The following is a 20,939-nucleotide window of genomic DNA, read 5'->3' as shown; positions in this document are numbered from 1 at the left end:
AGAAAGAGCACTACAGATGCAATGTATGCTCTGAGAATACTGTTGGAAAAGTACAGAGAAGGACAGAAAGAGTTACATTGTGTGTTTGTGGACTTAGAAAAAGCTTATGATAGGGTGCCAAGAGAAGAGTTGTGGCATTGTATGAGGAAGTCTGGAGTGGCAGAGAAGTATGTTAGGGTAGTGCAGGACATATACAAGAATATTGTGACAGCGGTGAGATGCGCAGTCGGAATGACAGACTCATTCAAGGTGGAGGTGGGATTACACCAAGGATCAGCTCTGAGTCCTTTCTTGTTTGCAGTGGTGATGGACAGGTTGACAGGTGAGATCAGACAGGAGTCCCCATGGACTATGATGTTTGCAGATGACATTGTGATCTGTAGTGAGAGTAGAGAGCAAGTTGAGTCTAGTCTGGAGAAGTGGAGATATGCTTTGGAGAGAAGGGGAATGAAAGTCAGTAGAAGCAAGACTGAGTACATGTGTGTGAATGAGAGGGAGCCCAGTGGAATAGTGCAGTTACAAGGAGTAGAAGTGGTGAAAGTAGATGAGTTTAAATATTTGGGGTCAACTGTTCAAAGTAATGGAGAGTGTGGTAGAGAGGTGAAGAAGAGAGTGCAGGCAGGGTGGAGTGGGTGGAGAAAGGTGGTAGGAGTGATTTGTGACCAAAGAATATCAGCAAGAGTGAAGGGGAAAGTTTACAAAACAGTAGTGAGACCAGCTATGTTGTATGGTTAGAGACAGTGGCACTAACAAAAAGACAGGAGGCAGAGCTGGAGATGGCAGAGCTGAAGATGTTGAGATTCCCTTTGGGAGTGACAAGAATGGACAAGATTAGGAATGAACATATCAGAGGGACAGCTCAGGTGGGACGGTTTGGAGACAAAGTCAGAGAGGCGAGATTGAGATGGTTTGGACATGTGCAGAGGAGGGACCCAGGGTATATAGGGAGAAGGATGCTGAGGATGGAGCCACCAGGCAGGAGGAGAAGAGGGAGACCAAAGAGGAGGTTCATGGATGTGCTGAGAGAGGACATGCAGGTGGTTGGTGTGACAGAGGAAGATACAGAGGACAGGGTGAGATGGAAACGATTGATCTGCTGTGGCGACCCCTAACGGGAACAGCCGAAAGACAAAGAAGAAGACTTTTGGTTTTGCTCCCATTTTGTATGAGATGAACTCAAAGGGCTAAAACTTTTTCCACATACACAATATCACCATTTCCCTCAAATATTGTTCACAAACCAGTCTAAATCTGTGATAGTGAGCACTTCTCCTTTGCTGAGATAATCAATCAATCAATCAATTTTTTTTATATAGCGCCAAATCACAACAAACAGTTGCCCCAAGGCGCTTTATATTGTAAGGCAAGGCCATACAATAATTATGTAAAACCCCAACGGTCAAAACGACCCCCTGTGAGCAAGCACTTGGCTACAGTGGGAAGGAAAAAATCCCTTTTAACAGGAAGAAACCTCCAGCAGAACCAGGCTCAGGGAGGGGCAGTCTTCTGCTGGGACTGGTTGGGGCTGAGGGAGAGAACCAGGAAAAAGACATGCTGTGGAGGGGAGCAGAGATCGATCACTAATGATTAAATGCAGAGTGGTGCATACAGAGCAAAAAGAGAAAGAAACAGTGCATCATGGGAACCCCCCAGCAGTCTACGTCTATAGCAGCATAACTAAGGGATGGTTCAGGGTCACCTGATCCAGCCCTAACTATAAGCTTTAGCAAGAAGGAAAGTTTTAAGCCTAATCTTAAAAGTAGAGAGGGTGTCTGTCTCCCTGATCTGAATTGGGAGCTGGTTCCACAGGAGAGGAGCCTGAAAGCTGAAGGCTCTGCCTCCCATTCTACTCTTACAAACCCTAGGAACTACAAGTAAGCCTGCAGTCTGAGAGCGAAGCGCTCTATTGGGGTGATATGGTACTACGAGGTCCCTAAGATAAGATGGGACCTGATTATTCAAAACCTTATAAGTAAGAAGAAGAATTTTAAATTCTATTCTAGAATTAACAGGAAGCCAATGAAGAGAGGCCAATATGGGTGAGATATGCTCTCTCCTTCTAGTCCCTCCTTCTAGATACTCTATCTCACTTACAGAGTTTAGGTAGCTACTCTGCACTGTGTTGGTATATGGCATTAGAGAACATAAAGAAGGAATCATATCCTTAAACCTAGTTACAGCGCTTTCTGAAAGACTTCTAGTGTAATGAAACTTATTCCCCACTGCTGGGTAGTCCATCAGAGTAAATGTAAATGTTATTAAGAAATGATCAGACAGAAGGGAGTTTTCAGGGAATACTGTTAAGTCTTCTATTTCCATACCATAAGTCAGAACAAGATCTAAGATATGATTAAAGTGGTGGGTGGACTCATTTACTTTTTCAGCAAAGCCAATAGAGTCTAATAATAGATTAAATGCAGTGTTGAGGCTGTCATTCTCAGCATCTGTGTGGATGTTAAAATTGCCCACTATAATTATATTATAGTGGGCGTATAGTATTATTACTATAATCCATCCCACCTCACAGGTGTGCCATATCAAGATGCTGATTAGACACCATGATTAGTGCACAGGTGTGCCTTAGACTGCCCACAATAAAAGGCCACTCTGAAAGGTGCAGTTTTATCACACAGCACAATGCCACAGATGTCGCAAGATTTGAGGGAGCATGCACTTGGCATGCTGACAGTAGGAATGTCAACCAGAGCTGTTGCTCGTGTATTGAATGTTCATTTCTCTACCATAAGCCATCTCCAAAGGCGTTTCAGAGAATATGGCAGTACATCCAACCAGCCTCACAACCGCAGACCACGTGTAACCAAACCAGCCCAGGACCTCCACATCCAGCATGTTCACCTCCAAGATCGTCTGAGACCAGCCACTCAGACAGCTGCTGAAACAATCGGTTTGCATAACCAAAGAATTTCTGCACAAACTGTCAGAAACCATCTCAGGGAAGCTCATGTGCATGCTCGTCGTCCTCATCGGGGTCTTGACCTGACTCCAGTTCATCGTCGTAACCAACTTGAGTGGGCAAATGCTCACATTCGCTGGCATTTGGCACGATGGAGAGGTGTTCTCTTCACGGATGAATCCCATTTCACACTGTCCAGGGCAGATGGCAGACAGCGTGTGTGGCGTCGTGTGGGTGAGCGGTTTTCTGATGTCAATGTTGTGGGCCCATGGTGGCGGTGGGGTTATGGTATGGGCAGGCGTCTGTTATGGATGAAGAACACAGGTGCATTTTATTGATGGCATTTTGAATGCACAGAGATACCGTGACGAGATCCTGAGGCCCATTGTTGTGCCATCCAAGAACATCACCTCATGTTGCAGCAGGATAATGCATGGCCCCATGTTGCAAGGATCTGTACACAATTCTTGGAAGCTGAAAATGTCCCAGTTCTTGCATGGCTGGCATACTCACCGGACATGTCACCCATTGAGCATGTTTGGGATGCTCTGGACCGGCGTATACGACAGCGTGTACCAGTTCCTGCCAATATCCAGCAACTTCGCACAGCCATTGAAGAGGAGTGGACCAACATTCCACAGGCCACAATTGACAACCTGATCAACTCTATGCGAAGGAGATGTGTTGCACTGCATGAGGCAAATGGTGGTCACACCAGATACTGACTGGTATCCCCCCCCAATAAAACCAAACTGCACCTTTCAGAGTGGCCTTTTATTGTGGACAGTCTAAGGCACACCTGTGCACTAATCATGGTGTCTAATCAGCATCTTGATATGGCACACCTGTGAGGTGGGATGGATTATCTCAGCAAAGGAGAAGTGCTCACTATCACAGATTTAGACTGGTTTGTGAACAATATTTGAGGGAAATGGTGATATTGTGTATGTGGAAAAAGTTTTAGATCTTTGAATTCATCTCATACAAAATGGGAGCAAAACCAAAAGTGTTGCGTTTATATTTTTGTTGAGTGTAATTTCATGCAAAGCAATAGCTAAATGGATATAAAGCTAACAAAGTAAGCTGAAGTAGTTCAGTCAAAAATCCTTTAATTGCACAGTGCAACCTTTTCACACTCTGAGGCCATCAGGCCCTGGGGCCTGATTGGCTTTTATACACAGCAGACAATTTCTTGTCCTGTGAGTGTCACTGGAACATACTGTGGGACAGAGTTAGACACTTTGTCCCGCTCACTACAGAAATTTATTTTATCAAATTGGCTATAAAATATGCTTAATTCATTTGCCGAGGACGGAGAGAGGTGGGTCACGGGCATGTTTTTGTGGTGCCTCACTCCCCATCATTTAGACCTTCCCATGCTCCTTTAGCACTATCAAAGTAAAAATGTTTGTGTTCCCATTAACAAAAACATTTTTTTTCTGATTTACGCAACAATTTAAATTACTGATTACCCATAACTTATTATTTTGAAAAATTCTGTTTTTGTACAAGTGATCTTACTTTCACAGAACATTATTTAAGATGTGATGGTGTCTGTCAGGTCATGAGGGTTATCACACGAGTCAAGGAAGATCTGCCAGTCTGTGTCTTCCAGACAGTCTCTCAGGTCCTTATGCACTGGCTTTTCCCCTTTCAGTTTCTCCATGTACCACGGGAGCAGGTGCATCACGTCAGACTTTCATGAGCAGGTCGACAGATGGATCTGTAGGCTTCTTTTAAATTGCCATAACACTTATCCAGGGTGCGTCAGATGGGCCGGGCAGTCTACATACTGTGGTAATGTGGGCAGATGATTTGACAAGTCGCAGGAATTAACGTCGCCCAGTGTGAAGACGGGTTGATCAGCTGATCTGTACAGTGTGTTGTTGCAGCTCTCTGCTATCTTAGTTGCTGCCCCTTCAAAGTCTGGTCCAGGTATGTAGGCTGATGTGATGGTGATCTGGCCAAATTCTCTGGGCAAGTAGAAGGGACAAGAAGCTACCACCAGAACTTCATAATCATTGGGAGGTGATGGTCTAGTGGCTAAGGTGTTGGGCTTGAGTCCAGAAGATCATGGGTTCAAATCCCCACCTGACTGGAAAAACACTAAGGGCCCTCGGGCAAGGTCTTTAATCCCCTATTGCTCCCGGTGTGTAGTGAGCGCCTTGTATGGCAGCACCCTGAGATCGGGGTGAATGTGAGGCATAATTGTAAAGCGCTGATTCAGATGGAATAGCGCTATATAAATGCAGTCCATTTACCATTTACGGGTGCAGACTTTCTCCTGAACAGTGAACTCTGTGCAGCCCATCGGTTGTCAACAAAAACACACGTTGATTTCCGAGACAGTGTATTGTCCCTGACTCCCTTATCAATGTGTAACCGCCGAGCAAATTTGAATTCATCATTCCCTCTTTTAGCCAGCTCTCTGTGAGACAGAGGAGGTTCCTTTGTCTAAAATCACTGTCACACTGGACGGACATTAGAGAAAGTTATTACTGGCGGGATGTTTGCAGCCGCATTTCCTCAGTCTTTGTTTCACTCCTCCTCTCGAGCCTCTGTTCTTTGCTTTGGACCTTCCTTGTGTCCAGATCCTTTTAAATCAGTATCGCTGTCCAGTATGTCGAGGTTCGGAGTTCCCCTTGAGTTTGCTGGGGATTTAAGCAGGCATTCACGTGTGTAAGTGAGGACTCCGGGATTTCCTCCGGAAATTTCATTTTCCCACTCAGATGTTTCTGTGTAGGCTCTCAGTTGTCCAGGTGGTTTCCATAGTAGAGAAACTTGAATCTTCGACTGGACTGGGTTGCTTGACGTGAGGACGTTTCGCTTCAAATCACAGAAGCTTCCTCAGCTAAAATTCTTGCTCTGGTAGTCTGACTTCTGTCTTGACTCTTGTAGAGAAGAATAAACCAGAAGCCAAGTGTCTTTCATCCACCTGAAAGACACTAACCACACGTTTGAGGACAAGGAAGTTAAAATCTTAGCCAGAGAGAAGAAATGGTTTGAGAGAGGTGTCAAGGAAGCATTCTTTGTAAAACAGTTGAAACCCAGCCTCAACCAGGGGGCGGGTCTCAGACACGCTTTGTCCCCTATTTACAATGGGGTACTCAGGTCAAAGCAGTTTCAGTCTTTTGTTCATGGTAATGAGTCATTCACGTCATCAGGAGAGTCATCAAGGGAGTCATCAGGGGAGGCTTCCATCCCATCATTAGGAGAGTGCTAACTAGCGCACAATAGGTGCTAATTAGAGCTATTGTTTAGTCACTAGCCTATAGCAGTCGGCCTCTCGGTAGGAGGGGTCTGGTTAGGTTAAAAAACTCCAGCTTTTGTTGGCTTCTGGTTTATTCTTCTCTACAAGAGTCAAGACAAAAGTCAGACTACCAGAGCAAGAATTTTAGCTGAGGAAGCTTCTGTGATTTGAAGCGAAACATCCTCACATCAAGCAACCCAGTCCAGTTGAAGATTCAAGCTTCTCTACTTCCCACTCAGATGTCCACATCCACGCAATTAAAAATCGACAAAAACACAAATAAAATAGAAATGCCAGAGCAGGTGAAACACAGGGTCAGCAGCAGCAAGGCGCCCCCGGAGGTCAGCGTGGAGGCACAGATCAGAGCACAGTACTGAACTGGAATCAGTGATCGTAGTTTTACACGTCACGTTTACATGTGACACGCGTGTCTTTCTCACCCACACAGTACTCTCCTTTGCTGAAGAAGCTCTACTGTCAAATTGCCAAGACCTGTCCGATCCAGATCAAACTTTCGTGCTCGCCTCCACATGGCAGCATCATCAGGGCCATGCCTGTATACAAGAAGGCAGAACACGTCACCGAAGTGGTCAAAAGATGCCCCAATCACGAGCTGGGACGAGATTTCAACGATGGTAAGATGGTCCACATGATCCTTTTGTACCTGATTCCACAGCCCTGTTTGCAACAAAAAGAAAAATGAAAGGCATCAGCAGGCCGATGACAGAACAAGGTCAATAAGCCAGGCAGAGTTAATGTAGTCCTACTGGTTGCTGAGATGCAGGAAATGTGTTTTTTGGAGACGTCTTTTCATAATGTTATCAGTACATAATGGAATGATGATTGTTTCCAATAATTTATCAATACAAGCTTTAGTCTTTTCATAATGTTATCAGTACATAATGGAATGATGATTGTTTCCAATAATTTATCAATACAAGCTTTAGCTCATGTCCATATCTGTACTGGTTGTACATAAAGTGTGCGAGTGTTTTGTTTTGGAAGTGGGGGAAGACTATACTTTTGATGATTTAGACCTTTACCTTTGACGGATCTCCACCATTCCTTCCAAATTTGGTGAAAATCCGATCACCTGTTTTCAAGTTATTTTTTACATCGTTGTCATTTTAAGTATTTCACATTTACTGTAGGGGTCATTGCTTCTGGACTATTAAATCATGTAATTCCTTTTTTTTTTGTTAATAGGCATGGGAAACAAGTGGTATTAAAATCTTCCTGATATTCTAGACACAAATTCATTGGATACAAATTTGTGCTTCTGTATCGTGTAGTAGTTTCACTTCTTTATTCTCTGGAGTCAGTATTGTCAGATTCTTAGGTACGGATAAATGTATTCATCCCATCTCCTTGCACTCTATACTCAGGACAAGCAGCTCCTGCCAGTCACCTAATCCGAGTGGAGGGCAACAACCTGTGCCAGTACGTGGACGATCCGGTTACGGGCCGACAGAGTGTCTTCGTGCCGTACGAGGCTCCACAGGTCAGTGGTCAAAACATCTCATAGTCTGGACATTTAAGTTTTTGTTGTTTTGCCAAATTTATTAAAAATAAAAAACTAAGAAATCACATGTACATAAGTATTCACACCCTTTGCTCAGTACTTTGTTGATGCACCTTTGGCAGAAATTATTACAAATCAAATCAAATCAATTTTATTTATATAGCACCAAATCACAACAAACAGTTGCCACAAGGCGCTTTATATTGTAAGGCAAGGCCATACAATAATTACGGAAAAACCCCAACGGTCAAAACGACCCCCTGTGAGCAAGCACTTGGCGACAGTGGGAAGGAAAAACTCCCTTTTAACAGGAAGAAACCTCCAGCAGAACCAGGCTCAGGGAGGGGCAGTCTTCTGCTGGGACTGGTTGGGGCTGAGGGAGAGAACCAGGAAAAAGACATGCTGTGGAGGGGAGCAGAGATCAATCACTAATGATTAAATGCAGAGTGGTGTATACAGAGCAAAAAGAGAAAGAAACACTCAGTGCATCATGGGAACCCCCCAGCAGTCTATGTCTATAGCAGCATAACTAAGGGATGGTTCAGGGTCACCTGATCCAGCCCTAACTATAAGCTTTAGCAAAAAGGAAAGTTTTAAGCCTAATCTTAAAAGTAGAGAGGGTGTCTGTCTCCCTGATCTGAATTGGGAGCTGGTTCCACAAGAGAGGAGCCTGAAAAATGAAGGCTCTGCCTCCCATTCTACTCTTACAAACCCTAGGAACTACAAGTAAGCCTGCAGTCTGAGAGTGAAGTGCTCTATTGGGGTGATATGGTACTATGAGGTCCCTAAGATAAGATGGGACCTGATTATTCAAAAGCTTATAAGTAAGAAGAAAAATTTTAAATTCTATTCTAGAATTAACAGGAAGCCAATGAAGAGAGGCCAATATGGGTGAGATATGCTCTCTCCTTCTAGTCCCTGTCAGTACTCTAGCTGCAGCATTTTAAATTAACTGAAGGCTTTTCAGGGAACTTTTAGGACAACCTGATAATAATGAATTACAATAGTCCAGCCTAGAGGAAATAAATGCATGAATTAGTTTTTCAGCATCACTCTGAGACAAGACCTTTCTAATTTTAGAGATATTGCGCAAATGCAAAAAAGCAGTCCTACATATTTGTTTTATATGCGCATTGAATCAATCAATCAATCAATTTTTTTTATATAGCGCCAAATCACAACAAACAGTTGCCCCAAGGCGCTTTATATTGTAAGGCAAGGCCATACAATAATTATGTAAAACCCCAACGGTCAAAACGACCCCCTGTGAGCAAGCACTTGGCTACAGTGGGAAGGAAAAACTCCCTTTTAACAGGAAGAAACCTCCAGCAGAACCAGGCTCAGGGAGGGGCAGTCTTCTGCTGGGACTGGTTGGGGCTGAGGGAGAGAACCGGGAAAAAAACATGCTGTGGAGGGGAGCAGAGATCGATCACTAATGATTAAATGCAGAGTGGTGCATACAGAGCAAAAAGAGAAAGAAACAGTGCATCATGGGAACCCCCCAGCAGTCTACGTCTATAGCAGCATAACTAAGGGATGGTTCAGGGTCACCTGATCCAGCCCTAACTATAAGCTTTAGCAAAAAGGAAAGTTTTAAGCCTAATCTTAAAAGTAGAGAGGGTGTCTGTCTCCCTGATCTGAATTGGGAGCTGGTTCCACAGGAGAGGAGCCTGAAAGCTGAAGGCTCTGCCTCCCATTCTACTCTTACAAACCCTAGGAACTACAAGTAAGCCTGCAGTCTGAGAGCGAAGCGCTCTATTGGGGTGATATGGTACTACGAGGTCCCTAAGATAAGATGGGACCTGATTATTCAAAACCTTATAAGTAAGAAGAAGAATTTTAAATTCTATTCTAGAATTAACAGGAAGCCAATGAAGAGAGGCCAATATGGGTGAGATATGCTCTCTCCTTCTAGTCCCCGTCAGTACTCTAGCTGCAGCATTTTGAATTAACTGAAGGCTTTTTAGGGAACTTTTAGGACAACCTGATAATAATGAATTACAATAGTCCAGCCTAGAGGAAATAAATGCATGAATTAGTTTTTCAGCATCACTCTGAGACAAGACCTTTCTGATTTTAGAGATATTGCGTAAATGCAAAAAAGCAGTCCTACATATTTGTTTAATATGCGCTTTGAATGACATATCCTGATCAAAAATGACTCCAAGATTTCTCACAGTATTACTAGAGGTCAGGGTAATGCCATCCAGAGTAAGGATCTGGTTAGACACCATGTTTCTAAGATTTGTGGGGCCAAGTACAATAACTTCAGTTTTATCTGAGTTTAAAAGCAGGAAATTAGAGGTCATCCATGTCTTTATGTCTGTAAGACAATCCTGCAGTTTAGCTAATTGGTGTGTGTCCTCTGGCTTCATGGATAGATAAAGCTGGGTATCATCTGCGTAACAATGAAAATTTAAGCAATACCGTCTAATAATACTGCCTAAGGGAAGCATGTATAAAGTGAATAAAATTGGTCCTAGCACAGAGCCTTGTGGAACTCCATAATTAACTTTAGTCTGTGAAGAAGATTCCCCATTTACATGAACAAATTGTAATCTATTAGACAAATATGATTCAAACCACCGCAACGCAGTGCCTTTAATACCTATGGCATGCTCTAATCTCTGTAATAAAATTTTATGGTCAACAGTATCAAAAGCAGCACTGGGGTCTAACAGAACAAGCACAGAGATGAGTCCACTGTCCGAGGCCATAAGAAGATCATTTGTAACCTTCACTAATGCTGTTTCTGTACTATGATGAATTCTAAAACCTGACTGAAACTCTTCAAATAGACCATTCCTCTGCAGATGATCAGTTAGCTGTTTTACAACTACCCTTTCAAGAATTTTTGAGAGAAAAGGAAGGTTGGAGATTGGCCTATAATTAGGTAAGATAGCTGGGTCAAGTGATGGCTTTTTAAGTAATGGTTTAATTACTGCCACCTTAAAAGCCTGTGGTACATAGCCAACTAACAAAGATAGATTGATCATATTTAAGATCGAAGCATTAAATAATGGTAGGGCTTCCTTGAGCAGCCTGGTAGGAATGAGGTCTAATAAACATGTTGATGGTTTGGATGAAGTAACTAATGAAAATAACTCAGACAGAACAATCGGAGAGAAAGAGTCTAACCAAATACCGGCATCACTGAAAGCAGCCAAAGATAACGATACGTCTTTGGGATGGTTATGAGTAATTTTTTCTCTAATAGTTAAAATTTTCTTAGCAAAGAAAGTCATGAAGTCATTACTAGTTAAAGTTAATGGAATACTCAGCTCAATAGAGCTCTGACTCTTTGCCTGGCTACAGTGCTGAAAAGAAACCTGGGGTTGTTCTTATTTTCTTCAATTAGTGATGAGTAGAAAGATGTCCTAGCTTTACGGAGGGCTTTTTTATAGAGCAACAGACTCTTTTTCCAGGCTAAGTGAAGATCTTCTAAATTAGTGAGACGCCATTTCCTCTCCAACTTACGGGTTATCTGCTTTAAGCTACGAGTTTGTGAGTTATACCAGTCAGACACTTCTGATTTAAAGCTCTCTTTTTCAGAGGAGCTACAGCATCCAAAGTTGTCTTCAATGAGGATGTAAAACTATTGACGAGATACTCTATCTCCCTTACAGAGTTTAGGTAGCTACTCTGCACTGTGTTGGTATATGGCATTAGAGAACATAAAGAAGGAATCACATCCTTAAACCTAGTTACAGCGCTTTCTGAAAGACTTCTAGTGTAATGAAACTTATTCCCCACTGCTGGGTAGTCCATCAGAGTAAATGTAAATGTTATTAAGAAATGATCAGACAGAAGGGAGTTTTCAGGGAATACTGTTAAGTCTTCTATTTCCATACCATAAGTCAGAACAAGATCTAAGATATGATTAAAGTGGTGGGTGGACTCATTTACTTTTTGAGCAAAGCCAATAGAGTCTAATAATAGATTAAATGCAGTGTTGAGGCTGTCATTCTCAGCATCTGTGTGGATGTTAAAATCGCCCACTATAATTATCTTATCTGAGCTAAGCACTAAGTCAGACAAAAGGTCTGAAAATTCACAGAGAAACTCACAGTAACGACCAGGTGGACGATAGATAATAACAAATAAAACTGTTTTTTGGGACTTCCAATTTGGATGGACAAGACTAAGAGACAAGCTTTCAAATGAATTAAAGCTCTGTCTGGGTTTTTGATTAATTAATAAGCTGGAATGGAAGATTGCTGCTAATCCTCCGCCCCGGCCCGTGCTACGAGCATTCTGACAGTTAGTGTGACTCGGGGGTGTTGACTCATTTAAACTAACATATTCATCCTGCTGTAACCAGGTTTCTGTAAGGCAGAATAAATCAATATGTTGATCAATTATTATATCATTTACCAACAGGGACTTAGAAGAGAGAGACCTAATGTTTAATAGACCACATTTAACTGTTTTAGTCTGTGGTGCAGTTGAAGGTGCTATATTATTTTTTCTTTTTGAATTTTTATGCTTAAATAGATTTTTGCTGGTTATTGGTGGTCTGGGAGCAGGCACCGTCTCTACGGGGATGGGGTAATGAGGGGATGGCAGGGGGAGAGAAGCTGCAGAGAGGTGTGTAAGACTACAACTCTGCTTCCTGGTCCCAACCCTGGATAGTCACGGTTTGGAGGATTTAAGAAACTTGGCCAGATTTCTAGAAATGAGAGCTGCTCCATCCAAAGTGGGATGGATGCCGTCTCTCCTAACAAGACCAGGTTTTCCCCATAAGCTTTGCCAATTATCTATGAAGCCCACCTCATTTGTTGGACACCACTCAGACAGCCAGCAATTCAAGGAGAACATGCGGCTAAACATGTCACTCCCGGTCTGATTGGGGAGGGGCCCAGAGAAAACTACAGAGTCCGACATTGTTTTTGCAAAGTTACACACCGATTTAATGTTAATTTTAGTGACCTCCGATTGGCGTAACCGGGTGTCATTACTGCCGACGTGAATTACAATCTTACCAAATTTCCGCTTAGCCTTAGCCAGCAGTTTCAAATTTCCTTCAGTGTCGCCTGCTCTGGCCCCCGGAAGACAATTGACTATGGTTGCTGGTGTCGCTAACTTCACATTTCTCAAAACAGAGTCGCCAATAACCAGAGTTTGATCCTCAGCGGGTGTGTCGTCAAGTGGGGAAAAACGGTTAGAAATGTGAACGGGTTGGCGGTGTACACGGGGCTTTTGTTTAGGGCTACGCTTCCTCCTCACAGTCACCCAGTCGGCCTGCTTTCCCGGCTGCTCGGGATCTGCCAGGGGGTAACTAACGGCGGCTAAGCTACCTTGGTCCGCACCGATTACAGGGGCCTGGCTAGCTGTAGAATTTTCCACGGTGCGGAGCCGAGTCTCCAATTCGCCCAGCCTGGCCTCCAAAGCTACGAATAAGCTACACTTATTACAAGAACCGTTACTGCTAAAGGAGGCCGAGGAATAACTAAACATTTCACATCCAGAGCAGAAAAGTGCGGGAGAGACAGGAGAAGCCGCCATGCTAAATCAGCTAAGAGCTAGTAGCTACGCTAAGCTAGCGGATTCCTAAAAACACGCAAAGTGAATAATGTGTAAATAATTTAGAGGTGATTCAGCAGAAGGAGTGCTTTAGTTAAGGCATGTAAAGATTACACTGGGAAACAAATCGTAATCTAGATAACTAGATCAATCTAACTGCGCAGATTAAACAGCTAACAGATACAGAAAAACACCGCTGTGCTCCGGAACAGGAAGTCATACAATACCGCAGTGAGAGCCAACCACCAGTAGACATATCCTGATCAAAAATGACTCCAGTATTTCTCACAGTATTACTAGAGGTCAGGGTAATGCCATCCAGAGTAAGGATCTGGTTAGACACCATGTTTCTAAGATTTGTGGGGCCAAGTACAATAACTTCAGTTTTATCTGAGTTTAAAAGCAGGAAATTAGAGGTCATCCATGTCTTTATGTCTGTAAGACAATCCTGCAGTTTAGCTAATTGGTGTGTGTCCTCTGGCTTCATGGATAGATAAAGCTGGGTATCATCTGCGTAACAATGAAAATTTAAGCAATGCCGTCTAATAATCCTGCCTAAGGGAAACATGTATAAAGTGAATAAAATTGGTCCTAGCACAGAACCTTGTGGAACTCCATAATTAACCTTAGTCTGTGAAGAAGATTCCCCATTTACATGAACAAATTGTAATCTATTAGATAAATATGATTCAAACCACCGCAGCGCAGTGCCTTTAATACCTATGGCATGCTCTAATCTCTGTAATAAAATTTTATGGTCAACAGTATCAAAAGCAGCACTGAGGTCTAACAGAACAAGCACAGAGATGAGTCCACTGTCTGAGGCCATAAGAAGATCATTTGTAACCTTCACTAATGCTGTTTCTGTACTATGATGAATTCTAAAACCTGACTGAAACTCTTCAAATAGACCATTCCTCTGCAGATGATCAGTTAGCTGTTTTACAACTACCCTTTCAAGAATTTTTTGAGAGAAAAGGAAGGTTGGAGATTGGCCTATAATTAGCTAAGATAGCTGGGTCAAGTGATGGCTTTTTAAGTAATGGTTTAATTACTGCCACCTTAAAAGCCTGTGGTACATAGCCAACTAATAAAGATAGATTGATCATATTTAAGATCGAAGTATTAATTAATGGTAGGGCTTCCTTGAGCAGCCTGGTAGGAATGGGATCTAATAGACATGTTGATGGTTTGGAGGAAGTAACTAATGAAAATAACTCAGACAGAACAATTGGAGAGAAAGAGTCTAACCAAATACCGGCATCACTGAAAGCAGACAAAGATAACGATACGTCTTTGGGATGGTTATGAGTAATTTTTTCTCTAATAGGTTAAATTTTATTAGCTAAGAAAGTCATGAAGTCATTACTAGTTAAAGTTAAAGGAATACTTGGCTCAATAGAGCTCTGACTCTTTGTCAGCCTGGCTACAGTGCTGAAAAGAAACCTGGGGTTGTTCTTATTTTCTTCAATTCAATGTACCACTCTGCTTTTAATCATTAGTGATCGATCTCTGCTCCCCTCCACAGCATGTCTTTTTCCTGGTTCTCTCCCTCAGCCCCAACCAGTCCCAGCAGAAGACTGCCCCTCCCTGGGCCTGGTTCTGCTGGAGGTTTCTTCCTGTTAAAAGGGAGTTTTTCCTTCCCACTGTAGCCAAGTGCTTGCTCACAGGGGGTCGTTTTGACCGTTGGGGTTTTACATAATTATTGTATGGCCTTGCCTTACAATATAAAGCGCCTTGGGGCAACTGTTTGTTGTGATTTGGCGCTATATAAAAAAAAATTTGATTGATTGAATTAGTGATGAGTAGTAAGATGTACTAGCTTTACGGAGGGCTTTTTTATAGAGCAACAGACTCTTTTTCCAGGCTAAGTGAAGATCTTCTAAATTAGTGAGACGCCATTTCCTCTCCAACTTACGGGTTATCTGCTTTAAGCTGCGAGTTTGTGAGTTATACCACGGAGTCAGGCACTTCTGATTTAAAGCTCTCTTTTTCAGAGGAGCTACAGCATCCAAAGTTGTCTTCAATGAGGATGTAAAACTATTGATGAGATACTCTTGCTTGCCTCTACTGGTGGTTGGCTCTCACTGCGGTATTGTATCACTTCCTGTTCTGGAGCACAGCGGTGTTTTGCTGTATCTGTTAGCTGTTTAATCTGCGCAGTTAGATTGATCTAGTTACCTAGATAACGATTTGTTTCACAGTGTAATCTTCATGTGCCTTAACTAAAGCACTCCCTCTGCTGAATCACCTCTAAATTATTTACACATTATTCACTTTGTGTGTTTTTAGGAATCCGCTAGCTTAGCACAGCTACTAGCTCTTAGCCGGTTTAGCATGGCAGCTTCTCCTGTCTCTCCCACACTTTTCTGCTCTGGGTGTGAAATGTTTAGTTATTCCTCGGCCTCCTTTAGCAGTAACGGTACTTGTAATAAGTGTAGCTTATTCATAGCTTTGGAGGCCAGGCTGGGCGAATTGGAGACTCGGCTCCGCACCGTGGAAAATTCTACAGCTAGCCAGGCCCCTGTAGTCGGTGCGGACCAAGGTAGCTTAGCAGCCGTTAGTTTCCCTCTGGCAGATCCCGAGCAGCTGGTAAAGCAGGCCGACTGGGTGACTGTGAGGAGGAAGCGTAGCCCTAAATAGAAGCCCCGTGTACACCGCCAACCTGTTCACATTTCTAACCATTTTTGCCCACTCGGCGACACACTCGCCGAGGATCAAACTCTGGTTATTGGCGACTCTGTTTTGAGAAATGTGAAGTTAGCGACACCAGCAACCATAGTCAATTGTCTTCCGGGGGCCAGAGTAGGCGACATTGAAGAAAATTTGAAACTGCTGGCTAAGGCTAAGCGTAAATTTGGTAAGATTGTAATTCACGTCGGCAGTAATGACACCCGGTTACGCCAATCGAAGGTCACTAAAATAAACATTGAATCGGTGTGTAACTTTGCAAAAACAATGTCGGACTCTGTAGTTTTCTCTGGGCCCCTCCCCAATCGGACCGGGAGTGACATGTTTAGCCGCATGTTCTCCTTGATTTGCTGGCTGTCTGGGTGGTGTCCAAAAAATGAGGTGGGCTTCATAGATAATTGGCAAAGCTTCTGGGGAAAACCTGGTCTTGTTAGGAGAGACGGCATCCATCCCACTTTGGATGGAGCAGCTCTCATTTCTAGAAATCTGGCCAATTTTCTTAAATCCTCCAAACCGTGACTATCCAGGGTTGGGACCAGGAAGCAGAGTTGTAGTCTTACACACCTCTCTGCAGCTTCTCTCCCCCTGCCATCCCCTCATTACCCCATCCCCGTAGAGACGGTGCCTGCTCCCAGACCACCAATAACCAGCAAAAATCTATTTAAGCATAAAAATTAAAAAAGAAAAAATAATATAGCACCTTCAACTGCACCACAGACTAAAACAGTTAAATGTGGTCTATTAAACATTAGGTCTCTCTCTTCTAAGTCCCTGTTAGTAAATGATATAATAATTGATCAACATATTGATTTATTCTGCCTTACAGAAACCTGGTTACAGCAGGATGAATATGTTAGTTTAAATGAGTCAACACCCCCGAGTCACACTAACTGCCAGAACGCTCGTAGCATGGGCCGAGACGGAGGATTAGCAGCAATCTTCCATTCCAGCTTATCAATTAATCAAAAACCCAGACAGAGCTTTAATTCATTTGAAAGCTTGACTCTTAGTCTTGTCCATCCAAATTGGAAGTCCCAAAAACCAGTTTTATTTGTTATTATCTATCGTCCACCTGGTCGTTACTGTGAGTTTCTCTGTGAATTTTCAGACCTTTTGTCTGACTTAGTGCTTAGCTCAGATAAGATAATTATAGTGGGCGATTTTAACATCCACACATATGCTGAGAATGACAGCCTCAACACTGCATTTAATCTATTATTAGACTCAATTGGCTTTGCTCAAAATGTAAATGAGTCTACCCACCACTTGAATCATATCTTAGATCTTGTTCTGACTTATGGTATGGAAATTGAAGACTTAACAGTATTCCCTGAAAACTCCCTTCTGTCTGATCATTTCTTAATAACATTTACATTTACTCTGATGGACTACCCAGCAGTGGGGAATAAGTTTCATTACACTAGACGTCTTTCAGAAAGCGCTGTAACTAGGTTTAAGGATATGATTCCTTCTTTATGTTCTCTAATGCCATATACCAACACAGTGCAGAGTAGCTACCTAAACTCTGTAAGTGAGATAGAGTATCTCATCAATAGTTTTACATCCTCATTGAAGACAACTTTGGATGCTGTAGCTCCTCTGAAAAAGAGAGCTTTAAATCAGAAGTGCCTGACTCCGTGGTATAACTCACAAACTCGCAGCTTAAAGCAGATAACCCATAAGTTGGAGAGGAAATGGCATCTCACTAATTTAGAAGATCTTCACTTAGCCTGGTAAAAGAGTCTGTTGCTCTATAAAAAAGCCCTCCGTAAAGCTAGGACATCTTACTACTCATCACTAATTGAAGAAAATAAGAACAACCCCAGGTTTCTTTTCAGCACTGTAGCCAGGCTGACAAAGAGTCAGAGCTCTATTGAGCCGAGTATTCCTTTAACTTTAACTAGTAATGACTTCATGACTTTCTTTGCTAATAAAATTTTAACTATTAGAGAAAAAATTACTCATAACCATCCCAAAGACGTATCGTTATCTTTGGCTGCTTTCAGTGATGCCGGTATTTGGTTAGACTCTTACTCTCAGATTGTTCTGTCTGAGTTATTTTCATTAGTTACTTCATCCAAACCATCAACATGTCTATTAGACCCCATTCCTACCAGGCTGCTCAAGGAAGCCCTACCATTAATTAATGCTTCGATCTTAAATATGATCAATCTGTCTTTATTAGTTGGCTATGTACCACAGGCTTTTAAGGTGGCAGTAATTAAACCATTACTTAAAAAGCCATCACTTGACCCAGCTATCTTAGCTAATTATAGGCCAATCTCCAACCTTCCTTTTCTCTCAAAAATTCTTGAAAGGGTAGCTGTAAAACAGCTAACTGATCATCTGCAGAGGAATGGTCTATTTGAAGAGTTTCAGTCAGGTTTTAGAATTCATCATAGTACAGAAACAGCATTAGTGAAGGTTACAAATGATCTTCTTATGGCCTCAGACAGTGGACTCATCTCTGTGCTTGTTCTGTTAGACCTCAGTGCTGCTTTTGATACTGTTGACCATAAAATTTTATTACAGAGATTAGAGCATGCCATAGGTATTAAAGGCACTGCGCTGCGGTGGTTTGAATCATATTTATCTAATAGATTACAATTTGTTCATGTAAATGGGGAATCTTCTTCACAGACTAAGGTTAATTATGGAGTTCCACAAGGTTCTGTGCTAGGACCAATTTTATTCACTTTATACATGCTTCCCTTAGGCAGTATTATTAGACGGCATTGCTTAAATTTTCATTGTTACGCAGATGATACCCAGCTTTATCTATCCATGAAGCCAGAGGACACACACCAATTAGCTAAACTGCAGGATTGTCTTACAGACATAAGGACATGGATGACCTCTAATTTCCTGCTTTTAAACTCAGATAAAACTGAAGTTATTGTACTTGGCCCCACAAATCTTAGAAACATGGTGTCTAACCAGGTCCTTACTCTGGATGGCATTACCCTGACCTCTAGTAGTACTGTGAGAAATATTGGAGTCATTTTTGATCAGGATATGTCACTCAAAGCGCATATTAAACAAATATGTAACACTGCTTTTTTGCATTTACGCAATATCTCTAAAATTAGAAAGGTCTTGTCTCAGAGTGATGCTGAAAAACTAATTCATGCATTTATTTCCTCTAGGCTGGACTATTGTAATTCATTATTATCAGGTTGTCCTAAAAGTTCCCTGAAAAGCCTTCAGTTAATTCAAAATGCTGCAGCTAGAGTGCTAACGGGGACTAGAAGGAGAGAGCATATCTCACCCATATTGGCCTCTCTTCATTGGCTTCCTGTTAATTCTAGAATAGAATTTAAAATTATTCTTCTTACTTATAAGGTTTTGAATAATCAGGTCCCATCTTATCTTAGGGACCTCATAGTACCATATCACCCCAAAAGAGCGCTTCGCTCTCAGACTGCAGGGTTACTTGTAGTTCCTAGGGTTTGTAAGAGTAGAATGGGAGGCAGAGCCTTCAGCTTTCAGGCTCCTCTCCTGTGGAACCAGCTCCCAATTCAGATCAGGGAGACAGACACCCTCTCTACTTTTAAGATTAGGCTTAAAACTTTCCTTTTTGCTAAAGCTTATAGTTAGGGCTGGATCAGGTGACCCTGAACCATCCCTTAGTTATGCTGCTATAGACTTAGACTGCTGGGGGGTTCCCATGATGCACTGAGTGTTTCTTTCTCTTTTTGCTCTGTATGCACCACTCTGCATTTAATCATTAGTGACTGATCTCTGCTCCCCTCCACAGCATGTCTTTTTCCTGGTTCTCTCCCTCAGCCCCAACCAGTCCCAGCAGAAGACTGCCCCTCCCTTAGCCTGGTTCTACTGGAGGTTTCTTCCTGTTAAAAGGGAGTTTTTCCTTCCCACTGTCGCCAAGTGCTTGCTCACAGGGGGTCGTTTTGACCATTGGGGTTTTTACGTAATTATTGTATGGCCTTGCCTTACAATATAAAGCGCCTTGGGGCAACTTTTTGTTGTGATTTGGCGCTATATAAATAAAATTGATTGATTGATTGATACTCTATCTCACTTACAGAGTTTAGGTAGCTACTCTGCACTGTGTTGGTATATGGCATTAGAGAACATAAAGAAGGAATCATATCCTTAAACCTAGTTACAGCGCTTTCTGAAAGACTTCTAGTGTAATGAAACTTATTCCCCACTGCTGGGTAGTCCATCAGAGTAAATGTAAATGTTATTAAGAAATGATCAGACAGAAGGGAGTTTTCAGGGAATACTGTTAAGTCTTCAATTTCCATACCATAAGTCAGAACAAGATCTAAGGTATGATTAAAGTGGTGGGTGGACTCATTTACATTTTGAGCAAAGCCAATTCAGTCTAATAATAGATTAAATGCAGTGTTGAGGCTGTCATTCTCAGCATCTGTGTGGATGTTAAAATCGCCCACTATAATTATCTTATCTGAGCTAAGCACTAAGTCAGACAAAAGGTCTGAAAATTCACAGAGAAACTCACAGTAACAACCAGGTGGATGATAGATAATAACAAATAAAACTGGTTTTTGGGACTTCCAATTTGGATGGACAAGACTAAGAGTCAAGCTTTCAAATGAATTAAAGCTCTGTCTGGGTTTTGGATTAATTAATAAGATGGAGTGGAAGATTGCTGCTAATCCTCCGCCTCGGCCCGTGCTACGAGCGTTCTGGCAGTTAGTGTGACTCGGGGGTGTTGACTCATTTAAACTAACATATTCATCCTGCTGTAACCAGGTTTCTGTAAGGCAGAATAAATCAATATGTTGATCAATTATTATATCATTTACTAACAGGGACTTAGAAGAGAGAGACCTAATGTTTAATAGACCACATTTAACTGTTTTAATCAGTGGTGCAGTTGAAGGTGCTATATTATTTTCTCTTTTTGAATTTTTATGCTTAAATACATTTTTACTGGTTATTGGTGGTCTGGGAGCAGGCACCGTCTCTACGGGGATGGGGTAATGAGGGGATGGCAGGGGGAGAGAAGCTGCAGAGAGGTGTGTAAGACTACAACTCTGCTTCCTGGTCCC

General features: G+C 42.3%; 1 protein-coding gene across 1 annotated transcript in view; it reads left to right on the top strand.

The window, feature by feature from the left end:
• Positions 1 to 20,939, top strand: part of tp73 (tumor protein p73) — a 94,212-nt gene that overhangs the window by 50,904 nt on the left and 22,369 nt on the right. The window contains exons 3-4 of the mRNA XM_034173179.1: positions 6,613 to 6,799; positions 7,550 to 7,665. Of these exons, the coding sequence (XP_034029070.1) occupies positions 6,613 to 6,799; positions 7,550 to 7,665 (303 nt within the window). The remainder of the gene's footprint in view (positions 1 to 6,612; positions 6,800 to 7,549; positions 7,666 to 20,939) is intronic.

Source organism: Thalassophryne amazonica, chromosome 6, assembly GCF_902500255.1.
Source record: "Thalassophryne amazonica chromosome 6, fThaAma1.1, whole genome shotgun sequence".
NCBI lineage: Eukaryota > Metazoa > Chordata > Actinopteri > Batrachoidiformes > Batrachoididae > Thalassophryne > Thalassophryne amazonica.
The sequence above is the reverse complement of the archived record's forward strand: the minus strand, read 5'-3'. Positions and strand labels throughout refer to the sequence as shown.